Source organism: Camelus bactrianus, chromosome 11 (genome assembly GCF_048773025.1).
Source record: "Camelus bactrianus isolate YW-2024 breed Bactrian camel chromosome 11, ASM4877302v1, whole genome shotgun sequence".
NCBI classification, from domain to species: domain Eukaryota; kingdom Metazoa; phylum Chordata; class Mammalia; order Artiodactyla; family Camelidae; genus Camelus; species Camelus bactrianus.
This window is the reverse complement of record NC_133549.1, coordinates 74,802,242-74,829,436: the sequence shown is the minus strand read 5'-3', so window position 1 is coordinate 74,829,436 and position 27,195 is coordinate 74,802,242. Positions and strand designations below refer to the sequence as shown.

The following is a 27,195-nucleotide window of genomic DNA, read 5'->3' as shown; positions in this document are numbered from 1 at the left end:
TGGCTGCTGGAGGCAGCCGGCTGTCACAAGCCCCAGGTGCAGAGCAGATGACGCGGCTCTTCCCTGGAAGCTGAGCCTCATGCAGCTCAACATCCACACCATAGAGCAGAACAAGGGAAAGGAAACATCTCTGAGCAGAACACTGAGGATGGCCTGGGCAGGACAGGGACGGAAGAAGTGGGGACGCTCCCCAGGCATTGTCTATATTCATGGAGAAAGCTGCAGTTTAAGCCCTCAGGACCATTAGAGTTTTTTGTTTTTTGTTGTTTTTTTTTTGATCTCTGCGTATGTGTGTGTTCAGGCTTGTGTTCTTTGTCAGCTATGTAAGTATAAGTTAACATTTGGCATAAGTTAACATTTGGCTAAATAACCCAAGGTGCTGAAGCCCCTAAGGTCATTTAGTCAACAACAGTTGCACTTTATTCCTTAATTGCTGAGTCCTCCTAACAATGACCTTGACCTACCTTCTATCCACAACACTATTTTCGGGTTTTAAGGGGAAAAACCTTTGTTATTAAATTACACCGCGCAGCTTTAGTACTTCTGGTCCTCAGCTCTTCCCTGCAGCATCACCCACTGGGATGAAGCGGTGGATGATGCAGAGAGGCATCCAGCCACACCATGCACGCAGGCCAGAGAGACCCGGGAACCTCCCCCACGAAATCCACCTTCCATTTCAGTGACTCTCTAAAATGCTTGCTCTCATTGTAACTGGAAAGATGCAACACAGAACACCAGCGAAATACTTCTTTAAAACTATCTGGTTGGCAAAGGGTTTTTTCTTGTTGGTTTCTTTTGTTGTTCTTGATATGTAACACCCACAACAGTGGGGGCAGGGCTAATGGGAAGAAAGGGCATTCTGACACTAAAAACGCCAAGGAAGTGAACGGCTCAATCTTTCTGGATCAGAATTTAGGAATTCAGGTTAAAAACATAAGAATTTCTGCACATATATTGGTCAGAAGTTCCCAATCCATATTTTGAACGTTTCGGGTGGAATTTTATACCACAATGTCCAAATTGGAACAAACTAAATTCTCAATAGGTGATAAGCTCACATTGTATTTTAGTGTCCATACACTTCAAGCACAGAGCCATGACAGACAGGGTTTAATGTATTTTGATGTACAAATATTTTAACATGAAATGCAAAAAGACAGCTAGAAGGGTATTAGAGTATAACTTCATTTTTGAAAAAATACATATTCATAGAGGAAAAACTGGTCTAATAGTCAACAAAAAGATAGTCTCTCGATGGTAGAACTACAGTTGACTTGCACTTTCTTCTTATTGCTCATATCTTCTAGTTTCCTATACTGAACATGCCTCATTTAATAATGAGAAAGGTGCTCTAACAAAGAGATAAAATATTAACACTCGCCACCTCAAGTGTGAATTGCATGTCACTCTGACTCTGTCACAGCTCAGAGCTGTGCTCTAATGCCACGGATGCAACCACATTCTGATGTCAAAATCCCCTCTCCAACCAATGTGCCAGCAAAAAATGCTCACAGTTAGTTAGACACATTTCTAACAGTACCTTAGAAATACCATTTCTTAGTCCTGTGTTCCTCCTGTAATAGCCTGGAAAATTCAGCAAGCAGGAATTCTGTTTAACTCAGGGAGAAAGATTTTGTGATTATATCTAGAACTGGATGAATTTATTTATACTTCCAAACGACATACTTTGTGTGTGCCAGTAACTCCTCCAGGCCTCATCATACCTCTATTTTTGGCATCCATTTACTTTTATATGTATGCCTATATATACTTCGCAATAACAGACCTACAGCTGATTACTAAACTCCACATTTGTCAGGGGAAGAATAAGGAATTCTTTTTTAAAGTTGTAAGCAGGCAAAGATCCTGGGACTTTAGGACGTAATCAAGTCACACGTATGGAACACACTGAAACCTGGGGGGTTACTAAATGCTGAACTGCAAAATATCCCACCAAAAAAAACACACAGAAAACTCTGTGTGTGCATGTACGTGTCTGTATGCGTATGAGAAAGAGAAGGAGAGAGGATGGGGGGCGGGGGAGCCAGCAGAATTGGTAACTCAAAAATTCCACTAATATCTGAATCTCAAATTTAGAACTTGGCCTTGGGGAATCTTGGCCAGGAGGAGACTCAGGCAATGTCTTGTCCAACAGCCTCATTTACAGAAGAACCTGAGATTCCAGAGCTGAAGGAGTCTACCCTGAGGTCTCAAACAACTGAGAGACCTGCATTCTAGAACCAGGTCCAGTGGCCTTCCCACTGTGCCTTAATTACTTTTCTCCCATTAAAAACCACTCTTCTAATTATCTGATTTCCAATTTTCTTCGGAAGCAAAGGGGAAAAAATGTAACAATTAACGAACTTATGCAAAGGAACATAAACTTCCTTAGGGGAAGGCTCCCCAGCCTCTCCCCAGGCTCCAAGAAAATCACCTCCTGTTCATCAGATTCTTTCGTTCACAGTTTACAACATGGTGGAGCATCATCGTGGAAGTGGCAGACAAGGCATATGGAGATTTTAAAAAGCCTGGATAATCTATAAACTTCGGAGTCCTTGCTCAGATGCCTAAAGTGGGCTGTCCTGCTAATGCCACACTGCTACCCACACCAAACCTCAGACGGTAGATGGTCAGGATGCTCAGCCACAGAGTCTATGCATCAAACAGCTTCTGGGAACAGCCTTCCTTCTTTGAATCTCTCTTTCCCATGGCACAGGGCAATAGCTCTTTTTCATCAAAAGCAAAAATACTCTAGAATATTCAAACAGCCCTATTTTCCCAGCATGAAAGCATCTCTATTTGAGGAAGGTCCAGAGGTTCACCTGATTGCATGTAACTGATAACTGAAGATTAAAGTGGACTTCCCAGCACAGCAGTGATGAGCCACTGACGGAACAGGTAGGGGACACTTCCCAAAATGCAGTATGTGTAAATTATTTTTTATGCAATTCATTTCCTATCTTGTAGCTGATATCTGGAAGAAAGAAAGCAGTTCTAATAGAGGGAGCAGATGATTTCAGTTGGCAAAGTAATAATGTCTGGAGAAATGTGAGAAAATTCTGCGGCAAACTTCAGCAAAGTGTTTGAGTTCAGAAGTATCGGTGGCCAAAGCTCGCCCTTCTCTACGGTTTGCTCACAAAGAGACTCTCCTGCCAGTATAAAGACTGGCAACTTATAAAGACTCCCTGACTGGCAATTTAATTCCATTTTCACAATGGGAAATAATACATAAAGACTTTCTATACCTGGCAATTAGACTCTTCAAACCTTAATACTCAGATACACAGTTATTTTATGGCAACCAAGATGAGATCACACATACTCACTGTGGACAACATTTTCAGTTGTATTACTGCACTGTGGAGGATGAGAAAGCTGCAAGTTGCGAGTTGGATATATGTTTGATAAGTCTTTATTTTTGCAAATGTGGATAAAAGAGAGAGAATGCAAACACTGTGATGAGTTAATTCTTTAAATCTATATAATTTTGAAAAAAAAAGTGTCTATAAAGCATTGTTCTAATAAAATCATTCTAGTGTTTGCTCTTTAATATCAATTTTCAATACCTGTGCTCAAATGAAATATGTTAAACAACTGCACCCTAGCATTAAAGTCCTTACCACTGGTAATACCATTTTAAAAAGTTAACTGAAGATTTCAAATTGTGAACAAATTTTACAAGTTCCTTCCTTCCCCTCCTCCAAATAAATGAACCACTATGGCTCCAAGCCGATCCAGCTAGCTGAAAGGCATAAACCTCTCCTTGCCATTCTAGGAGATGATTGTTCAGACACCAGTCCCTGCAGAGTTCAGACACACAAAGCCTATCAAAAGGGAGCAGGAAGGAAGAAATTGTGCTTCGCAAGCAGCAAGTCCTACTGGACCTTTTTTCTTCAGGGTTAACATTTTTGTGTTATCCACTCATTTACAAGTAATAGAGCTCTTTACGATTTTTATAACACTCAGCCATTTGCAGTGCATTGTAGGAAACAGCATTTCATTATTTACCATAAATTACTCAGAGCTGCTCACGATGAAAGATGAGCATCAGTGTGGTACCACAGAAGGTCAGTCAGAAGCTTACAAAACCGAATGATGAAGGGGAAACGCAGACTTGATACTGACTTTGTTAAAAAGCCCATCTACAGCTTTGCTGCCTTCCTTTCAAAAATAACTTCCGATCAAATACACAAAGACCCAAACAACTAAAAAAAAACCTTCATCTAAGTCAAAAAAATAAACTGAAAACATTCCAAGCAAATAACACTAGTATGTGTCAGCTGGCTTATTATAAACGTTGACATCAGTGAAAATTATCCGATCAGTGAGAAATATAGAAGGAGAGACGCCGTTGGCTCTTAATTCTCACTTCACATTTGCACTTACACAGTGTTACAGCCCCTCTGTCTGGTAACAAGGAGCAACCAAGGCAGCTGGCGAGAGTGATGAATCTGATCGTGAACTGAAGGTTCTCTCTGGCAAACAAGGTGGGGTGACAACTAATTTCAGCTGTCGGTATGTAAATGAGCGCATGCAGCTTTGGAGTCTAGGACGGGAGCTCTCTGGCAGGCCGAAAGGGAGCCTCATTTCATAGACATCCATCCTCAGAACTCCTGGGGCAGCAGCACCTTTCCCCCTCATTCCTCACCATGTGATGAATGCAACCAGGGAATCAACCGTTCCTTTGGCTTCTGAATGCCATGCAATGTCTGCACTCAATCCCAAAAGGTGCTGAGGGCCTTCTGGAAAGAGGACCTCAGATGGAACCAGAGAGGTGACGGGGCAATCAATTCATAAAATAGCTTTTCTGCCTCTGAAAAAAATCCGAAGTCACAGTTTAATTTAGGGGAAGCAGTAAAATCAAGAAATGTCTTCTTGTTATTCTCCTTGTGTCTCCACTTGCAAATTTTTAGAGATCTGAAAGCTACTATTTTGGGTTAAATCTAGGGCTGTGTTGATGTGACTATGGAAAAAACTTAACATTTTAAAACACACCAGCTCTTCTGCTTCTTGCAGCACTTTAAATGAAGAGGCGCTGGGATGAAGTCAATGCTTAAAGAGACGCAGCGCAAGTCAGAGACCGTATCTCTAAATGAAGTGGGACAAATTAGCCTTGGGGAATCTTTACAATCTGACGCTTGTTCCTTCACGTCATCCTGGAGACCTGGCGTTCTGTGACAACAGCAGATACTCTGCAGATTCGTTGCACCAACCCTGACTGGCGTTTCCCACAGAGGCGTAGCTAAGTCCTCCAAAACCCTCCCTCCTGAACCAGGCCCTGCCCTACGGAAAAGGTGAGGCCCCTTCATTCATTTCAAGAGACCCTCTCTGCCCACCAGGCCAGGCACACAGGCGAGAACCACCTGTTACTTCCCTTTGACATAGTAACCTGTTAATTCTACCCTCGTTCATGACCTTTCAGTCCCTTGGCCTCACCTGGCCTTTCCTCTGCCTAAACAAATTCTCCCTTGGAACGACCTATGTCTGCTCTGATCACTGCCTTTCTGAAAGGGCCTAATACACTTTTCAGATGAAATCGCACACTTCAGCACTTAATTACTCGCTGGAACGTAAGCTCTGGCCTTCTTGACAAAGCCATAGACGCAGATGATGAATTAGCTTTCCCGCCTATCTTGCACTCTGATACTTGCAGAACCGTGATAAAGTCACTCCTGGATACAATATGGATTACACGTGTAAGATGTGTGAAAAGTGTGGTACCTTATGCTGCATGAGAAACACACCTGACATGGGTGAAGGAAAATTTTATGTAACACAAACACAAGGTATCCACTCAGAAAGGCTTTAATTGAACAGGAGTGAAGGGATCAGCATGGAATTTCACAATGCGAGGATCCCGGAGGACAAAGGAAGCCGCCGAAGTCAGGAAGACCCTCCCGCCCTTGTTAGACTGTGAGGCGTGAACAACGAACACTGAGAGTGACAATCCAGTGTCTGTAAATGGAACCATTCATACAGTCAGGCCACCACCCTGGGAGCATGATGTGTAAGTCAAACGAACGTTTTGAAAGATTTCTTTTACACACTTAAGACTGTATTGATGTATACAGACAGTGCACACATCATAAGTACACAGCTTGATGAATTCTGACAAACAGAACTCACCCATGTAATTACTACCCAGATCACTGGTATGTCACCAATACCCTAAGCCCCATTTCTTGGGTCTCCTTCCAGTGACCACTTGCCTCCCTCCCAAAGTTAATCACTGTCTTGATTTCTAATGTTTAATATCATATACACAGAACTGTATTTTTAACTGAAGTATAGTTGATTTACAACGTTGTGTTAGTTTCTGGTATATAGCATAGTGATTCAGCTATACATACATTCTTTCTCATATCTTTTTCCATTATTGATTATAAGCTATTGAACTATAGTTCCCTGTGCTATACAGCAGAACCTTGTTGTTCATCTATTTTATTTTTATCTATTTTATATACAGTATTTTGTATCTGCCAGTCCCAAACTTCTAATTTATCTCTCCCCTCCTTTCCCCTTCAGTAACCATAAATTTGTTTTTTATGTCTGTGAGGCCTTTTCTGTTTTGTAGGTAAGTTCACTTGAGTCATTTTTTTTCAGATTCCACGTATCAGTGATACCATACAGTATTTGTCTTTCTCTTTCTGGCTTACTTCACTTAGTGTGATCATCTCTAGGTCCATCCATGTTGTTGCAAATGGCATTATTTCATTTTTTAGGCTGAGTAGTATTCCACTGATAAAAGTTTCTTTGTATCATTTTTTTAGATTCCACATATAAGTGGTATCATATGATACTTGTCTTTCTGTCTGACTTTTTTCACTTAGAATGACAACCTCTTAAGTCCATCCATGTCGCTGTAAATGGCATTATTTCATTCATTTTTATGGTTGAGCAGTATCTGTGTGTGTGTGTGTGTGTGTGTGTGTATACACATCTATATCCAATCATCTGTCCATGGACATTTAGGTTGTGTCCATGTTTTGGCTATTGGAAACAGTGCTGCTATGAACACTGGGGTGCAGGTGTCTTTTCAAGTTAGAGTTTCCTCTGGATATATACCCAGAAGTGGGATTGCTGGATCATATGGTAAATCGATTTTTAGTTTTTTAACAAATCTTCACACTGTTTTCCATAGTGGCTGCAACCAAACTACATTCCCACCAACAGTGTAGGAGGGTTCCCTTTTCTCCACACCGTCTCCAGCATTTATCATTTGTGGGCTTCTTAATGATGGCCATTCTGACTGGTGTGAGGTGATACCTCATTGTAGTTTTGATTTGCATTTTTCTGATAATTAGTGATATTGAGCATCTTTTCATATGTCTTCCTTGGAGAAGTGTCTGTTTAGGTCTTCTGCCCATTTTTTGATTGGGTTGTTTGGTTTTGTTGTTGTTGTTATTGAATTGTATGAGCTGTTCGTATATTCTGGAAGTTAAGTCCTTGTCAGTCACATCATTTGCAAATATTTTCTCCCTGTCCGTAGGTTGTCGTTTCGTTTTATGGTTTCCTTTGCTGTGCAAAAGTTTTTAAGCTTGATTGGCCCCATTTGTTTATTTTTGCTTTAATTTCTACTGCCTTGGGAGACTAACCTAGGAAAAATATTGCTACAATTCATGTCAGAGAATGTTTTGCCTGCGTTCTCTTCTAGGAGATTTATGGTGTCCTATGTTTAAATCTTAAAGCTGTTTTGAGTTTCTTTTTGTGTATGGTGTGAGGGAGTGTTCTAACTTCACTGACTTACAAGGCTGTCTAGCTTTCCCAACGTGACTTGCCTTTCAGAATTATACTTTTGTTCTCTTTTTGTTCACCAATGTATTTGTGAGCTACCCTAAAAGACTTTGAGCACCACTCATGAACAAATTAAGGGCTACGTGCCCTACAAATCACCACTTTCCATTGGCCTATGGAATTTATCTATTTGTAGTCCAACTACCTAACTTTATTATGTCAATAAACACCATACGGATTCTTTGAGAGGCTTACAACATCTAGTAATCTTTGAATTGATCACCCCACCTATTCGTATGTGACTTAAGCCCTCCCTTATAAGACCCAGCACTACAAATTAGCCTTTGCCTTTGCATCTTCCTGTCATTTGATCCTTAAAACAGACCAGGCAATTGGTTACTATCCCCATAATTGATTGATTTCTGTTGGCTCTATCCATCCTTAGCAATATTACTAAAGACTACCCAACTTTTGCTGACTTGGAAGAGCCATTTAGTACCTCAGTAAACTACCATCTTTTTTATACCCTTATAAAATGAAGGCTAACAATCCAAGGCCCAGGGTAAGGCACCCCTGGATTCAATAAGGCATTATTTCCCATGAGTAAATGAAATGCATTTGTATTTCTCCACATCTGCATTTCATAGCAGGAACCCAGCTCAGTCAACACTTTAATGCTGAAACCACCGATTAAGACACAAACTCTTAGACTAAAAAAAAATTCACAGAACCAAAGCCAATAACTCAACTGATTCATGGATCTAATTCTTTACTTTTTCAAAAGTGTAATAACTTCTAATTAGAGAGAAGAATTCATGACCATTAAATAAAACTTAGAAACTACAGCAAACGGCATTCCTATGCCACAATCTAGAATCATCACCATAAACAATTTTGCAAACTTTGTTTGACTATAGTTACATTTATTAAATCCATTCATTGACATCGCTTTCTGTAACTGGCATCTTAGATAATTTTCTCCCAAAAAGTTTTAGAAAATTATATAGCAGACATTTTCTAATATATTTTAAATTATTAAAAATAAAAGGTAATGGCTTTGTAAATCTATCACATAGGTAAAGTAAAACCTATTTTATTTGTTATTTATTTTATTTGAACCTAAAAACATACAGATGCATTCACTTGCCAAGTATTTGGCTAGAGTATCCAAGGCTTTTCAATAAGTAAATTTCTGTGGTCTTTCTCGTGAAAAACCATACCCAAAATGTATGCTGTGATTTTTCAGTTTCTGCTTATTTACTGAGGAATGAGAACTTAAAGCCACATGTGAAACAATCCAAGTGCAGATTTCTTACAGATCCTTAGCTGTATTTTCCCTTAAATTTGCCCACAACTTCCTCAACAAGCATTTTTTAAGTGACTTAACTTTATGGAGTATATCCAAAGCAGTCAACTTGCGTCTAATAGAAACTACAATTAATTCATGGGTTTGAATATTATTTAAACACATTACCTAATTACAGTAACAGGGACAACCGGCATAAACAGGTTTGGGAGCTAGCACAACGAACTCTTGGTAAACACACCTTCCATTTGCTCGAGGCAGAAGCCCCTACCTGCTGTGGCTGTTCAGCATGAAGGGGGCATCTGCCCGTTTTTTTAAGGCTGAAAAGAGAGTCTCATCCTGAAAAGTCAGTTAAATGGGAGTCAGTCAAGACAGTGTTTAACGGAAACGTCTCTACATCCCACTTCCACTTTTTTTATTCCTAGAGTCTCTAGATTTTGCCATCTTGCTGACAAAAACTCGTTTCACAATAAATTTGGGCAAGCAAGCTCCTTTCCTCTTTTCTTTATGAGGACAGCTGTTATTCTCAGTTGGGACTCAGAGTCTCCTGGGATTCTGGCAACACAGGCTTCCTGACACTACAGTAGGCCTTCCCTTCAGCATGGCTATGCAAAGACTATGGAACCTGAGCTTAGTACTTGACCTATTTCTGTTTTCTTTTCATGAGTTTGCAAAAGTAGAAATCCCCATCATCCTTTATTTTAACCAACAGACTATTTTTTTCTCAGGGATCCTTGCTACACAACGAAGTCAAACAATAAAAGCAATGGCTGGGTCCGGTTAGCGGTGTCCTTGGCAGACCATCAGGGTCTCACCAGAGTTCCTCTTCTTAGGACCGCTGGCCAGTCAGTGGTGGGTACCTTGCAGCATGGGTCCAAGAGGGAATTCAGATGCTCGGTGGGAAGCACTGCGTATGCGCGACACCCAACATTTACTTGGTAGGCTTGGTATTTGGGTGTCAGCAGAACCGCAAGGCTACTACCCCAAATGTTCCCTGACTCATCTCCATGGACCACTCTCAGCATATGATGCAGTAACTACTCAATCAAAAGCAAGTTGAGAATGAGCAGAGAAGACAATTTTGGCTAGATTTCAGGAAGCAGAAAACTAAAGTCTGTAACTGTTTTCTGTCATTGTTCTATTGAATTACCTACTAGCAGCCACAGGAGTAAATAGAGACTTAAGATCAAGGAACGAAAATTTAGAGGAACACATTCTTTATCTTTTATTGAAATATCGCCTAAATTTCCCCTTGGACTGAACATCAGGGCAATTTCTCTGATTAAAAAGGCTCCCTTTACAATAGCAAAGAACAATTATGAGCAGATACGCCACTTATGGAGTTTATAATGGCAAACGCCACCGTCTATGAGCCAAAGGCCTGAAAGAGATATTTCGACACTGTATCAATGGGTTAGGATGTGGGTTGGGGAGAGAGAACCTGTAAAGTGATCTTCTCATCTGCCTGATCCTTCAAACCATGCCACTTGCACATGCTCAAGGCAAACTATTTAACCAACTGAAGCTCAGCTGGATTATCTGCATAATTTGGACGATCAGACTAGGTTACAGGCCTAGCTGACTGTCTTTCAATGTCTGTTACAACCAACAAATGAGACGTGTATAAGGTGCAGGCCCTCTGAGTACACAGTAAAACCACACAAATGGCAGTTCTAATTGCTATCATCTGATTTCTCAAGCCCCTTCCAAGACTGAGATTCTGTGAAGAATTCTCCCCCATTTCTGAGAGTAGAATTCAAGTCAGAGTCTGATCCCAAAGTGATGATGACGGTATGGTGTTCTCTTAATGAACTGCGAGTTTCCTGGCAAGTCACAGGAAGATCAGGGCCAGGCTCATATGCAGTCATGGGAAGGGTGTCCTAGGAAGTAGGCTGATCTGTCCAAGAATTCTTATTAAATGCTCAGTATAAAAATCCTCTTCTCACAGCCCTGGCTGTAACGTATCACTGCTGAAGTTGCTGCATGCATGCAGAAGCCCTTATTTTCTTGCTCTTACAGCCTATACCGCATCCATGACACACACTATCACTTCTAGGAAAAGTCCTCAAAGGCAAAATCTCATCACTGGAAGCCGCTAAACTTCTATTATTAAAGTTAATTCTGAATTCAGTTTGTAGGCTTGTTTCTGACAAGCCTCTCTTTAGGCCTGGGAATGACAATCTATGATTTATGTACAATCACCAAACTGTCTTGAACAATAAAAGCTTATATCAAAAAGAAGTAGTATTTCAAAATATAACACAGGATGAAGTTTCCAACAAACACAGACTTGAAGCAAGATGTTTTCAAAACAAGAGTATTAAAGTTCCCTGAAGTACAAAGGCACACCTCTGAAAAGAGCTCTTGGATGGGTGCAGGCAACCTGGTAACCCCCTGGAACTGAAACTATAGTAACTCCTAAATTAAGAGGGGAAGAGAGCTCAATGTAGCCACTGCCTATTTCACTGCAGTCCCCTCCAAACCCCATAGACTCAATGACAATAAGACAGGGTGGAAGTGGAACAAAAGGAAGCCATGGGGGCACTCCTTCATCAAGGATTTTCAGCTTTTCAGCTTTTTATAAATTTCAGATTTGTAGATAATTCACACATCTTATTCATTTTCTCCCAAATTTCAGTTCCTCTCTTTGATAAACATATGTGCAAAACAGACTTTATAAGACCGTCTACCAAGCAAAGGATGAGAAACGGTGGGTTCTAGTTCGTGACTAAACTTCCAAGGTGACTGGAGGTGGATTTCCACACCACAGTCTACTGTGTGTCCCGGGGCATCAGAGAGGAAAAGAGGGGAGACCCCCCGGCACCAAGAACAATCATCCCTCACTGTGAGGGAAGGTCCCTCCAACTAGGGAGCAAACCAGCTCCAGTATTTCCACTGAATTCAACGGGCTGATGTGTTTTTGGATGAAAATATCTAGTCTCTCCACTTCCCATTTCTCTTGACATAAAAACATGTTTGCAAAAAGAACGCTTGCAGCTTATAAGCTCTTCTAGAAATGGTATACAAAGCAAGTTATTATCATCACCCCTTCATTACCCTAGAGGAGAGATTAAACTGGTTCTTTGAGGTTGCAGTTATCATTTAATATAAGTTTTTGGGTTTTTTGGGTTTTTTTGGTTTTTTTCCTATACTAATCCTTGTCACCTTCCCACAAAACTTTCTAAAGTATACGGTCATCATGGACTTACATTTTCGATACTATAACCACCAGAGGAATCACTTTCCTAACCCTGAGCCAGCCGGCTGTCACCACCCCTCCAGTGTGACAAACACCGTCAGGCCCACTGAACCATGAGGTCACAGCCACCAGGAGAACCTGAAGGAACACACACACATTCGCAACCTCCTTTCAGATTGTGTGCTTCCAACACTTAGCGGGGGTAACAAACCTGCTTAGGCCAGTTGTTCTTATTGTAATTATGCAATTGAGTTAAATTTTATGTAAGCCAATGATACATGATTGTGGCAATGAAAGACAATTGTGGTTTCTATTAAAACATAGTTGAATGCTTTGAAGAAACTCCAAATGGTGAGTTGTTTAAAAAAAAAAAAAAAAGAAGAAGAAGAAGAAGAAGAAAATTACTTTGAATTACATGGAAAATTACTTTGAATTACATGGAAAAGACTCCCAGGGCAGGGGGGATAGTATAGTATCTATGAAGAATCTGGGTTCAGATTCCTTCACCAGTGTCCTTGAAGAAGAAACAAGAAATTAGAGGTGTAGTTTATGGGAAAAAAAATAATAAGACACTAAGCTCAAATTGACAGACAAACACTCAAAAAAATTCCTCAGCCCTACATCAAGATATGGGAGAATGAATGCTTGTATATATTTGAAGTTTTATTTTAATTTTCTGCTTTTTAAACCATTACTTTTATAGACTTTTTAAAATTAACCAATAAACTACCAGCATCGTAATGCCCCAAATCAATGTTCAATAAATATTCATTAAAATGAATTAAAAAATCAAAAGATGATATTATGAAAACAACATAATTATATGAATGGATATACTAGTGTATGTTCAACTGTAGACTGTTTTATGGAATCAGATAATAAGTACTGTCAAAATTAGTATGATTTGTAAACTGATCTATTGGGACAAAAATGGCCATTTGTCTTCCATCAAGTTCTTGGAATTTTCAAAACAAATTGTTTTAATTAAAACAAATAAAACACCAAGACAATTTAATAACTCAACTGCATAAATGGGCAGAATTTTTTTTTCTGAACTTTCTACATCAACTTAGTCTAACAGGTCTTAACAAAAGGGTTGACTTTTAAAACAACTTGAAACAACAAGCAATGTTAAGAATATCTAAGAAAAATTCTTTTAATGACTACTGCTTATACTATAAACTAAGAAATAAAGGGCTAAAATAAAACAACCCAAAGTTTGTAAGGGGCCTTCAGACAGAGCCACAATCCAATTCCACAGAAGACTGGATTAGACAGAAGTACATGAAGTCCTGAGAGAAAGGGTGGTAAAAATGAAACACCAAACTAATCATGTGTCCTAATACTTTCAGTAACAGTCACATGAATGGATTTAGGTACATTTTCATTCTGATGTTATAAAGCTTTAAATTAAGTCTATTCCTCCCTCCTGCCTCCAACATATACATGGTTTGGGAGGAAACATTTTTGAGTGTAGACAAGGAACATTTCTAGGATCCAAAAATGTCTCAGTGGTATTTGCTAACGCAGTACCAGCTCTGTGCCTCACCCAACACAAAAGTCTAAAGATAAAAACAGATTCAAAGGGAGAAAAATGAATTTCAGTTCTATTCACAAGCAATTCAAATGCATTTCACAGGCTTAGATTTATGGCTCTGTCCTTGCTCTTATATATTTCAGGGCCAACTTTCATGTTTCATTTTCAACACTTCAGATAGAATATTGAGATATGTTTGGCACTGGAGATGAGAGGTTATGAGGAAAGAATTTCTACAAAAGAAGGGAGCTGAAAATCACCCTTCTTCTCATTGTTTCGTGCAGAGGAGGAAGGGCTGGGAAGGCATGCCGAGGGCGGAGAGACGGTGTTCCTCTCCACGCCGGACCTCCTGGGACAGCACTGCTCTCAGACTCTGCACCAGCACTCCTGCTAGGGCTTACTCTGGATTTAGAGAAGTTGGTTTCTTTAGTAGCACAGAGAAGTTGCCACAAACTAGCTTTTTTGTTTGCCTGTTTGTCTTTCTGACAAGCTTGTGGATCAACACTGTGTTTTTAACAAAAAAAAAAAGCCTACCTGGGAAACAGCACAGATACAAAGGTAGCTGGACTCACCAATCAAACATGCAAAAGGGGACTGAGTGAGCATCGCCAACCCCTCACATCTCAGTCACGAGGGGCGGGGGAGGAAGGCTTAAACCACAGCCTCAAGGCACTGAGAACAAACCAAAAACGGTCCTAAAAAGAGCCTTGCCAATTCTATGCCCACACCTCTCCCCCTCTTTTTCTGTTAGGACCATGAAGCACCACCTAAGTATCTGAAGAGTGAAATCTACAGTATAATTGACTAAAACAGAAAGTCTCGTAATTCTGTATTAAGGCCAAAGGAACACAAAACATACTCAGGTTGCAGCGTGCGCTCATAAAAAAGCTGTCAGGTGGATTTCATAAGAAATGTTGATCTCGATCTCTGAATCCTCTCACATTGGCTACCACTCATGATTGGGGTCAGTACCTTCTATGCTGGAATTCATTTGAATTCACACAGATAAAAGACAACATAGGAGTAACTGTATTTAAACAAATTATATCTGAGGCTGCTTACAAAGTAACTAAGAGTACTCTTAACGGAAGACTTCAGATGTTTAAAAAAGAATAGATAGAAAAATAGTCAGTGTTATCAATGGCTCTCTTCAAAAGAACAACAGGTTTGACCAAATAAAGTTTTACTTAAATAGCCTTGGTTGTACTAAAATTATCACCATACCATGTTACACATCAATGATAGACTCTACATTTACTTCTTAACTAAATCCGCTATTCAAGACTTGTGATCTTACTAGAATTAGTTACATACCCTCCAAATACGACCCAAAGAATAATCCATTAAAAGTGGCTCTTTGTCTTTATTGCTGGAATTTAGCCAAAGACTCTAGTCTTCTACCTGTTAAACAGCGCTTTGCGCTGAGTAAAATAACAACCCACATTTGCACTGACAACATTTTAGTCTGTTTCAAGTCTGAAAATACAACTCAGTGTGCTCTAAAAGGATGTGCATACACTGGTCAAAAATCACTGCTCCTCTACTGTCTGCAGGAAACCTCCCTTCAGACTGAAAAATTTGTAAACTAACCACATACTTCCAGTTGCAAAATGTTTCAAAGATGTTTCTGGTGACATAATCTCTTTAAGGCAGTATGTTCAAGATCTTTGTTTTTAAAGCATCTACAGGAAAGACAAGTCCTGGGCAACTCACTGGGAACCCAAAAGATCTCAGTAACACAGAAGAAAGTTTTGGTGTGGCTCATGTTCTAAAGATTGGACGATAAGAAGAATCACCTTCCAAGTCCTTCTTCTCCTCCTTCTGGCCTTTCAAGTTCAATTTTCCTCTGCCTTTGATCCTACAGAAAATTAGACACAGCCTCCCAAACTGGGCCTTCCCACAGCAAATACAGCTTTTGCTTACAAAAATCCTATTACCCATCAGCAAGTGTGTTTATTCTAAAGTGAACCAGCCTCTCGCACTCCAAAGAGCTGTGCTGCCTTACAGACAAGATCCTTCTGACTGACCTAAGATGAACACAAAGACATTCATTCTATAAGCCTTGTGTTCAGTTCGAAAGCAAAGACCTCTGGCAATTAAAGAAACTGTAAGTTAATTTAAAAAAAAAAAAAAAAAAGCATCATTCTTAGCTGTCCTTGGGTGCTTCAACACAATCTATGCCTTTCATTAAAAAAAAAAAAAAAAAAAGCAAGAAAAAAAGAAAGAAAAATCTCTTGAAGTCTTGAGGTAGGAGCTAGAAAAAAAGGGGAATTTCTCTCCTGGGAACTTTGGTGACATAATCGAACAAGTGAAAAATATAAATGCAAGCTATTCAAGCCATTCTTCAGCAGTGCTGATGATCCCTCAAATGAAATCTGTATTTCCTTTTGTTAATCATCCTGCAACCTTGGACCAAAAAGAATAATTAAACTATCCTTTTTCTTTAAATTACCATACAATCTACCTATTTAAACTCATCTTTTATGGAAGCTACATAATCTTCCTTTCATTAAAATTTCCCTTGTTGATATGGGCAAACCAGGTCAGTTTCTGCTGGATTTGCAGACTTGCATTTTATCCCTTAATTCAACTCCTTGTTGAAGGTTTAAAAAAAAGAGCAGGAGCTGAACCTCAGATACACATAAAACAAATACTGCTTATATGTCTAAGTGAACACTGACACCATTTACAGAGTCTCCCCCCCTTTTCCTTGGGGCTGAGAGCCCTGTCAATAATCATTACTTATTAAACAGGCTGCCATTCCCTTCTACAGAATGTAGGAAGGGAGCATGGAGGGGTAGAAATCATTACCTTGGGCTTTTCTTTAAAGACCTCCGGAATGGAAAGCAAGGAAATCAACTGAGAAAGAACAGGAAATACCCCCACACACACAATATACAAGCCCCCCACCACCACACACGCAACAAGGCTGGGAAGTGTACCCACATTCCATTTATTCATATCAACTGTATCAACAGAAAAGATGAAAAACCTGGGGTCTTCAGGATAGACGCATACAGATTTTCAATTCAATGACTGTGTTCACACCTAACACTTGCACATCCTTTATCTCTCCACAAAACTCAAGCAGCTAGATTTTTGTTGAGAGGAGCCTCTATACACCTCCTGAGAAAATGTGCTCTCAAAAATGACTGCTTCAGCCAAAGGAGAGAGAAGCAGTAAGTTACCGGTTTGACTGCCATTCTGGTTTGTGGCAGATTCCTTCCCTTTCTCTCTTCTCCCTGCCTCCCAATTTATCTTTTAGCCTATGTTTTCCCCCAAAGCAGAGTCAAAAGGAATGTCTCTCTTGGACTTTAATCACAAATACAATAAATCCACACACACACACAAAAGTTTCAAGGGTTAAATCACACTCCAGGTAAGACCACAGGTCAGGGAAATGAAAAATTCCCAGACGAGTGAAAAGCTTCCCGGGTATTCCTACTCAACAGTTAATGATGAGCACTCTTCCTTCCCCTCCAGATGTTATGGCTCAAAACAGAAACACAACATAAAGGAAGCACAGCCAGGCAGTTTTTGGAGACAAGCCTTGCACAGAACTTGAACTGGCAGGCAACGGGTTTGTCCTAAATAACCTTCACAGGTTGCACAAACTGTTCTTAGAATCCTGATCAATAGTCAGATTAAGAAGCTCCCTAAGATTCCTTACAATAAGAACACAGTTGGGTGGTGGGAGGGTGGTGGAAGGTCAGTCAGTCATCTGAAACATTTATAAAGATGTAGAGAAAATATACACCTCCTGGACAAATAGAAAGATACCACGCTCGGGGTAAACTGGCCGGTACTGGCAGCAATTGAGCCAAGGTTGAAGAAGCTACATTCAAAGAGTGACCTGTTTCCAAAGGGCTGGATTTCCTCACCCTTGAGTGCAGGGAACTTTGTCCCATTTCGCCTATATTTTTCAGGCACAGAGGGAGGGGAGATGAGGTTCACATCCCACCTTTGGGAAACGAACAAAGCAAATGCTTGGTACAGCTGAAAAAAACTCCTCCGTCAGGACCCTAGAGGCAGCAGCTCTGCAGAGCTCCCTTCATATTCCCCCTAAATCCACAAAATCCTTCCACACCTTGGAATGGCCGTGGGCAGGCTGAGGGGTGATCAGTTGAGCCCTTCGCCAGGGAGCGCCTCCTTTCCCTACCTCCCACAATGGCTTCTAATTAACCCTTCCTGGTCCCTGCCCGGGTCAGGACTGCTGGAAGTGTCTACAGCTTCATTGTACCAATCTCTCCATCAAATCATCACCGCTCCCCCGCCCCCAGTCCACCCCCACATGGACACAATTTCCCTTCCTCGTTTAACGTCGGTCAATTTGCATGTGCTTTTCTTTCTCTCCTTCCCACGGGCCGGGAAAGGGCTCAGTGTGTTTGGAAGGCCCTCCCTCCCTCCCCAGCTCTCAACAGGAGCCGGATCCCGAGCTCGCCAGCAGGTCTGCAGTGAAGAGGAATCACACTCGCTTTAACCCCTTGAAGGGAGTTAGCTCTCATTTGGGACCCAGTGAAGTAGGGCCCATGGAGCTTGACTGACAATCTCCCTCTGCTTCACACCACCCCTACCCCACACACGGAAAAAAAGCCGGCACCTTTTTCCTCCCTTGTGGCCAGTTTTAATTCTCTCACTCCGTGTTCCAAACCTGGAATGGGGGGAAGGGGTAGGTGAAGGATGCCAGAAGACAGGCGGCAAGGAAAAAGACAGCAGGAGGGCAGAAAGGTAACTCAGTAGTAAATCAGAGTTCACAGTGTTTACTTACGAAATTTGGGGCTGGTGCTAGTTTCTGGCGTGGTGGTGGTAGTGGAGGAGGAAGATGAGGAGGAGGAAGAGGAGGCAGCATCCTGAAAGGGAGACAGGGTCCAGGAGGGAGTAGAATCATGAAGGTAGGAGGAGGTAGCGTATGCCGCAGTGGGCCAGGAGGGCATGGCCTGGGTACTGGGGGTTCCTGGCACCGGGGGTCGGGAGCCCGGAGTGCTGCTAGTGAAGAAAGGGGCTGTCGTGGGCAAGACCGTCGGGGGGGCCGCAGTGTTCCGTGCCGTGGTGGAGCGCGGGCTGGCCCGAATGGGCACCCGGTGCCCGGGAAAGCGAGTGGGCGCCCGCGTGATGGTGGTCAGGCGGGTGCTAATCCGGTTGGGCGTCCTGGAAGAGGCTGCGCCGCCGGCGGAGGGGGTGGCGGGAGACGCGGTGGAAGTGGTCGTGGTGGTGGTCTCCATAGCCTTGGGGAAGGAACTGGGCTTGGAGAGGAAGAAAGGGTCCTGGCCCATCCCCTTGGAGTCCACCAGGTCGGTGGGCACGTATTCCTTGACGGAGCCCACCACGATCCATTTGAGGAGCATGAGGCTGAGCCCCAGGCCGATGAAGCCGATGAACAGAGGCACCACGCACAGCCACGTCTGCTGCCGGTTCCACACGATGCAGTCGCTACAGCGTAACTCCCGGGGGGGCTCGGCCGCCCCTTCGCCGCCGCCGTCCGGGCCCCCGCCCGCCGCCGCCGCCGCCGCCGCCGCCGCAGCCGCCGCGGTGCCCTCCTCGGCCGAGGCGGCGGCTGCCGAAGCGGCTCCAGGTGGCGAGGCAGCGGCCGCCCCTTCACTCATCCTAGGAGCCGGTCTTCACCTTCGCCCCCCCGAGGGCCGCGCCAGAGGCATGGGGCCGCGCGGGCCGGGCGCGGGCGCGGGCTCCGGCGGCGGCGGCGGGCTCGGGCGCAGGCAGCGGCCGCGGCGGCCGCATGCAAATCGGCTCCCTGCCCCCACGCCCCTCCCCCCGAGAGGCGGGCGGCGGGCGGGGAGCAGAGGAGCGGGGGATGGGACGCGGGCCGGGGAGGGGGCGGCGAGGAGCGCGGAAGAGGGGCGAGACGGGCCCCCGGCGCCGTCGGCCGGTCAGGGAGCGGCGGGGCGCGTCTGCAGCCCGCCAAACGGCCTCCTGCGCGCCAGGGTCCCTCGTCTGCTGCTGCTGCTGCTGCTGCTGCTGCTGCTGCCGCTGCCGCTGCTGCCGCCGCTGCCGCCGCCGCCGCTGCCGCCGCTCGCCGCCTGTATGCGCTCCAGCCGCGCCGGCATCCTCGGGGCGCCGCGCCCGGCCGGTTCCCCGGGGCGCCCGCCTGAGCCGCCACTGGGCCTCGCGCCGCCTTCAGGGGCTGAGCCGGCCGGCGGCTGAACGCCGGGAGCCGGAGAGCAGCATTCCGACACAGGGGGCCGGCCTGCCCGCCGCTCGCCCGGCTCGCCGCGCCACGTTCCTCGGCGGCTGCTCCGCGAGTCCGGGCGGCAAGGTGCACCTGTTCTTCAGCCGGCCCGCAGCCAACCCTCGGCCAGCACTGTCTGGGAGAGACCAATCCGAGCGCAGCGCGGAGGGCGAGCGGCCGGGCTCGCCTCGCTCCCGCCGCCTGCGGCTCCGCGCCGGCGCCGCCGCCCGAGAGTCAAACTCCAGCGAGCTGCGCCGCCGCCGCCGCCGCGAGCCAGGGGCTGGGGATGCACGGGGCGCCCGTGGCGGGTGCTGTCCGACCCGTGGCGGAGGGAACCCCGCAACCCGCAGAAGATTGGAAAGCACCGCCCGGAGCCCCTGCCCGGTCCTGCTTGGGCGGGGAGGGGTGGGGGGCACGTAAAACGAGAGACCGCGTCGGGGATCCCGGGGAGCGGGGACCCCGGGCCGGAGGCGGCTCCAGGAGGGCGCTGGCAGCTGGGCGGGTGCGGTGTGCGCGGAGCCGCCGCAGACGGGCTGGGCTTCAGGCGGAGTAGCGCCTCCCACCAACACCTAACGGTGGTTTCTTAATGCGTACAAGATAAATAAATGAGCCAAGCAAACCCCCGCTTGGAAGTGTGTGGCAAAAGCAGCTCCCGACCCACAGATTGTGAGCCCGGCTGCTGTGCGGATCCAGTGGGTCAGAGACTGGCGCTGCCGGGCAAGGGACCGGGGGCGTGTGCGCGTGGGAGGGTGTCTGTGTGTTCCCGGGCCTGACCGCTGGCGCCGCTGAACCGAGAGCCCTCTGACCTCGGCTTTCTGAGAGAGATGCTGGTGAAGCAGACCTTTTTGTGCATTTAGACCTGGCAGATACCTCCAAGCCTATTTGTGATAACCTACCTTTAGAAAAGTATTGTCTTAAAATGTAGATGTACGCACAGGTGCACGTCACAAGGAAACTGATTGTGAGAGGTAAAATGTAAAACGATTTGGGTTGGTATCCAAAATTTCGTTGCTGGTTTCTTCCTTTGGGTAGAGAGGCACCTGTGAATCTGTATCTCCGGTGCAGTGTGGAACTTGCCTAGAAGACTGGAGGGACAGGGCAAAGAAGGAAGGATGAAGGGGCAAAGAGCCAGCATCAGCATGGTTTATGCTGATGGTGCAAAACCTCGCCTGTTAACTCTTCCCAGATTTCCTGGTCTAAAGTAGAAACCGGAAAGATGTTTTATTTACAAGCTCCAAGACAGAGAGGTTGAGGGTGGCAGCCTCCTAATACACCACTCCAGCACTGTATGATTGGCGCCGATGTTGAAACCAGCGTTCTCTTGTCCCCCAAAGGGGGATGGGTCTCCCCAGACATTAAGTTTTTGAGGTATTTATTCACAGGTGGAGAGCAGAGCCGAGCGGTACATTGAAAAGACAGCAGAGAGCACGGGATGCATTCAAACAGGAAACCCCTGGGGTTTGGTGCCTACCAGAGTATTTTGCACAGACTTAGTTAATAAATTACTTTTGATGGCAGTAATGTGGCTGTCACCTCTTTCAGCTATAACATTGAGACATTCCCCATAGGAAAGCTTTTGATTTTCAGTCTGATAGAACGTGCCCTAATCCAGTAGTGCTGAATTATGGGTTCCAGAAATTGCAGGTGAAAAAATTACCACAAACCCTTGAGTCTCTCTCTATTCCTTCAGCTTTCCAGTGCAAGGCACAGTCCTCTCAAATAGAAATTGACCCAGTCTCTACCTTCTGTGGGTGCCGGGCTGTTACTGGCCAACCTGACCTGTATGGCAAATCAAAGCTAGCTTTCTCACAAAATATTGTGAAATTACAGCAGGTGCTGCTGTCAGCTATAAGAGACAGAAAATTACTTTGCTAAAACACTCCTAATTCATCACATACACACAACCCCATTATTCCTGTGGCCCCACCCTTCTTCCTTCCCCATTGAAATAAATCCAGTGTAGAAAAAGGGGTGCAGTAATCCTGCAGCTGGGCAAGTGCTCCCCTGAAACTGTACTCACACAGAATTCACCCCGTGTTGTCTCAGTGCTCCCCAACGGCTTCTTCATCTGCCTCTCCAAATTCCCTCCACTTCTCATTTCCACTTGGCTTTAACAGTTTATTCATGGTTCCCTGTTCAGCTCATTCTCTCCCACATCCCAAGCCTCTGCACTTGACTACCCATTAGCTGCTCTCACAGTGAACATCATTGCTAGAGAAGGGGAAAAAAAAAAAGAGAGCAAGAGAGAACCCATTGCTTTGATAGCCTTGTATGGGGGAGCGAGATGTATCAGCCCATCCAAGAAAGTTTGGCTGGTACAATCATCATTAACTTGCAGTTTTGCTGTGAGGCTCCCTGGTAGCAGGTGGTAGGCAGTGGAACTGGAATTGGGGGTGGTGGGGGAGGTCTACAGCTGAGTCAAGCACAAGTGGTCAAGGTTTTCACTGCCAGTGAGCAGGCAGCTGATCAGTCCCATGGTAAGGTGGAGTCTCAGTCTGGCGACTCACAGCTCCCTGAAGCAGAACACTGGAGAAAGCTTCACAGTTGGGCTCTGAGGGCAACAGTTCCAGTCTGAGCTCCTTATAAGCAATAAAGTCACCCTGGGCCTCTGTTTCCTCATCTGGGAAGTAAAAACTATAACCCTACGTTCTACATAATTAATATAAAATCATATAGCTAAAGGAACTGTTCACCTGTGGCATCTTTTAAGCACAATTTTTAAATAGATTTAAAACCATTCAGTTTTATTAATTAACGTATATTAAGTTACCACATCGTCTAAATAAAACCTTTCAAAATCTACTACATGATCGTGAATATAGTACAGATTACAAGCCTTCGAGGAACATTCTTGTTCTTCTGATACAATGATCTGAGAATTGTGCTTTCTATGGTTTTCAATACTAAGGATAATTATTTAATAGAGATGGATGCACGTGATCTTTTAGGGAAAAGTTACCCATACTTTTCATGGGTATCTCTGCCTTCTGTAGAGGGTGGTGTGGATTTTTCTAACAAATGGGCATGAGATAATTCAGCCTCTCCTGAGCTCCATATCTGCCCAAATATAATCACCTTCTGGATGTCTCCTGGGTGATCCACTAACATATTAAACTCAAAATTTCTTACCATTATGTAAAGTTTGCCTACAAACCAGCAATTCAGTTGAACTACATTTTTTCCCTTCAGTGGCACCAGTATCTCCAGGCTGGGAGACCCCATGCCATCTGTGACTCCTTCCCGCTTAAACCCTAAGTTCAGTTAGTTGTCATCATTAACAATACACTATGACTGCTCTCGGTTCCCCGCCATTGAAAATTCTTTGTCAAAGGCCTATCGGTAGAACTACAAGGCTGGAAGTGCAAGTGAACTTGGTGGCCAAACGTCCAATGTGTCATCCCCAAACACATCCTGGGCCAGCAGCCACCTGGACTTAGCCGGAGCTCTAGAGGGGGCATCACTTCCTGGTGAAGACCACACAGGCTGCAGACAGCATACAGGACATACGTAATTTTAAAGGTCTTTGTGTTGAGTCAAAAATCTGCCTTCCCATACTTTCACCCTTTCTTCTTAGCTCGTTCCTTCCATAAACCTTTCAGGAACTAGGTGCCAGCCATGGAGGCTACAAGAGAAAACCAAAGTTTCCTGCCTTCATGGAACCTATATTTTCATGGAAGAGACTGACAATAAACAAACAGACAAAATAGGTAAATTATACAGTCTATCAGGAAATGAGAAGTACTGTTTGGGGCTGCAAAGAACATATCGGGTTGCTGGGATTATACAGAACATCTCTTCTTCAATCTCAATACCCTCAATCAATCTACCATCCTCTCCAGCCCTGAGGAGTTTATACTCCAAGGAGTAACAGGGTGTTCTTCTATTAGTTGTGGGTTCCTCGCATAAATATAGTTACTACTGAAACCAGTCGGGCCTGTAGAATCATAATACTCTTCACAGTATCCACAGGAATCATGTGTCTAGGCAATGTGATATCACAAAACATTTCACAAAGTAAACACTATACACAGGGTTAATGTGGCTAACCTTCTTCCTGTGGTTGCATGTTCCTTATTCTCGCTTGCTTTAGTTTACTCTTATTACTATAACGATACGCATTTTGTAGTACATTATTGTGGCCTTTTTTTTTTTTTCAAGAGAAGCAGATTGTGTTTTTCCTAGTTCTCAACAAAAAAACCTTATTTATTTCCGATGGATGCTTTATGTCTTATACATAGGGCTCATTCAAAATGTACTGGAAAAATCCCCTGGTGGATCTGCTATTTCACAACATCTTGACTCCAAGGATTTGTGCATTATATTCCACTGTCATAAATAAACAAACACAAAAATACAGAAATTCTACAGAGCAAAAAGCGCAAAGTGGAAAGGTGAAAAATTCCAGCCACAACTATAGCCCAGTCACAAAAAAAAAGATCAGAACAATGTTCAGACTTAAAGTATTTAGATTTCCCCCTAATTATCCTCTCATAAACTAGGAAATACTGAATGTTGTATAACAGGATATGAAATTAGAAGGGTTTTTTTTTATTTTTTTGGGGGGGGAAGAGGTAATTAGGTTTCTATTTGTTTATTTTTAATGAAGGTACTGGGGATCGAACCCAGGACCTTGTACATTCTAGGGACACAGTCTACTACTGAGCTATACCCTTCTCTTGAAATTAGAAGCTTTGAAGGAGGCACTAAGATAAAATAAACATGAAATTTTAGTGGGAGTTGCCAGAGGACAATGCTAAAATTTCAAAATAGGTTAACTAAGAACTGAGTAGATGGCACAACACATTGGAGATCAAGGGAGTACTTGGGGGAGGAAGATTTCGTTGGCAGAAGCTGTGCTCCGAGTTCACAAGTGGAAGAACACAAGTCCAGAGACTTTCTGCACCAAGTATAGTCAGAGGGGTCTCAAAGGCATCCTGGAGAGCTCATTGTAAGACACCTAACATTTGACCAGGCCTTACTGGATTGGAATAGACACACAAGCCTCAGGAATCTCAAGTCAGGAGACAACTAAAATGGACTGTGGCAGCAGAGGGCACTTTAAGCCTCTGCCGTGCCAGGAAGGCATGAAGCCATCCTACAGCAGTTGGAATAAACAGTGAGTGTAGAGGAGGAGAAGCAGAAATAGACAATGGAGACACTGGAGATTCAGTGTTGAAGGAGCTGAGTGTCGTCGTGAGCTATTTAGGAAAATTTTTGCATTGAATTCAAAACTGTCTGTACTTCAGGGTACCAGCGTGGGTACTTTATTCTTGGCACTCCAAGTTGCCCTTGTGTTTGTCTTATTTAGGTTTTCATCTCTTTGTCAATAGTTTTGCCTTTTCTCCCTGCTGTCTTTCCCAAACATTGATGGGTATATCTTTCTTAGATCCCTTCACTGTACAACTGTATTCTTTTGAAATTTTAAGAGATCTGAAATTGGAGGACTGGTGGATGAAAGTTCGCCTTGACAACTGACTGATCAAGCAGCCACTGAGGACATGGTGCCAAGGACAGGACTTCTCAGCGTGGTTCACGTTCTCTCTCCCTTTCTCCAGACTGCAAACAGGATTCCAGTTAGCAGTTCACAAGCTTCTCACCACGCAGGTTGAGTATAAGTGAACAGCAAGTATAGAAGAGATACAATGTAGAAAGCCACCTCCCAGAAATACCTTCTCATAACTGAGGAAGAAACATCCCTTGTCTCAAACTTCATTATTCCTAAGAAAGGAAACTTAATAGAGCTGCATACAGAAAGAGTTGATGTGAGTTCATGTTTGTATAAATAACACTTTGACTTCATCGCACCTTGTTTCTAGAAGTCAACATTCTGCTTCCTTAGATTTGGGGATGAAACATTTATAACACCCTATAGGGAGAAAATGATCAGATAATTCCCTGCCATTCTTCACTGGTCTTCTTTCTGTCTGCACCATAAGGATGCCCTGTCGAGCTGTTCAAGAAACCTAAAAACAGACAGTCTTGGCATCCACCCTTGTGCCCTTTAGTCCCAGTAGTATTTGTGCCCCGATTAGATCTAACTTCTTGCTTTACCTAACGTATTAAGACAAGAGTATGAATTTAGCATTATTTTCCCCTCAGAACCTCTTGCAAGGATCATTGGTAGTCTAGGAAGGTTTCCAGGTGCTCTACAATCTTCTTATTTTCTGTAGCAGATTCAGAAATGTATTCTTGACCTAGATTAATCATCAGTAAAGGGGAGAGTAGAGGTTTTGGAGTCAAACAGACTTGAAGCTGACTTTCAGGAAGTTGATGTGCAGCTGGAAAATGTCACGTGTGTGTTGTGCCTGGCGCTGAGGCTGGCATGTAGTAACGCAGCTCGGAAATCGTATTGAGTATTCTTATTGAATGAAAATCCACATTGCTTCTATGGAGCATTATTTCAGGAGCCTGCCTTTCCCAACAAGTTTTGCAAAGGATTTTTATAGGAGTTTGGCACTGTGTTGTTGCCATTAACAAGCTGACCTTGCAGGGGTGTGTCAACCTCAGGACCACCAAGGAGGCTCCTGGAGAAGCTCTGACCTCACAGCCCCAGGTGATGAATTTACACTCATTCCTTCCTTTGTATGCCCCCAGCTCACACACCACATGGCCTCCCCGAAGGAAACCCACAGAATTACCAAGGAATAAGTAGTAATAGCTCAGAGCAGATTTGGCCCATCTCTTTTGTGTCAAAAAAAAAAAAAAAAAAAGATATGTCAAGCGGACAAAGCTTGCTTGGTGCTTATAAGTTGAGAAAGACAGAAGGAAAAATGCCACCTAGTTTATTCTGGAAAAAAACATCAACTAAAACCAAAAGGCTAACAGTGCTTACCCCTTACAAAATAGATACTCCAAGGGGCTTTGAAGACTTGGAAAAGCTACTGTTTATCCTGCCTTTGAGACTTTACATTTGGTGAAGGATGAGTCCCAGTTTTAAACAAAAAGCTCAACCATGGTCCAAATGCATGTTTATACCATCTATGGCCATGCCTGTGTGCAGTGCTAAAGCTGAATGCAGACAGTCAAGGGAAGGAAGATCATTCAAGGACTGCTTGGTGATGAACTTAGCAGCTGGGTCCAGAGTTTTGTTTGAAGTTATGGGACTGGAGTTGCAGTTTCGTCCACCATCACTGGTCATAGTAAGGAAAGCACCCCCAGACCCCAAAATCAGGTCTCAACATGGTGCTGTGATCTTGACTCTCATAGAGAGGAACCAAGAGTGATTTATAGTTGGA

General features: G+C 43.8%; 1 protein-coding gene across 11 annotated transcripts in view; it reads right to left on the bottom strand.

The window, feature by feature from the left end:
- NRG3 (neuregulin 3) overlaps positions 1–19,400 on the bottom strand; it is a 938,337-nt gene extending 918,937 nt beyond the window's left edge. For all 11 annotated transcript variants that reach the window (XM_074374319.1, XM_074374315.1, XM_074374318.1 and 8 more), the window contains exon 1: positions 18,545–19,400. In XM_074374319.1, the coding sequence (XP_074230420.1) occupies positions 18,545–19,379 (835 nt within the window). In that variant the 5' untranslated portion in view covers positions 19,380–19,400. The remainder of the gene's footprint in view (positions 1–18,544) is intronic.
- Between the last annotated feature and the right edge of the window lie 7,795 nt (positions 19,401–27,195).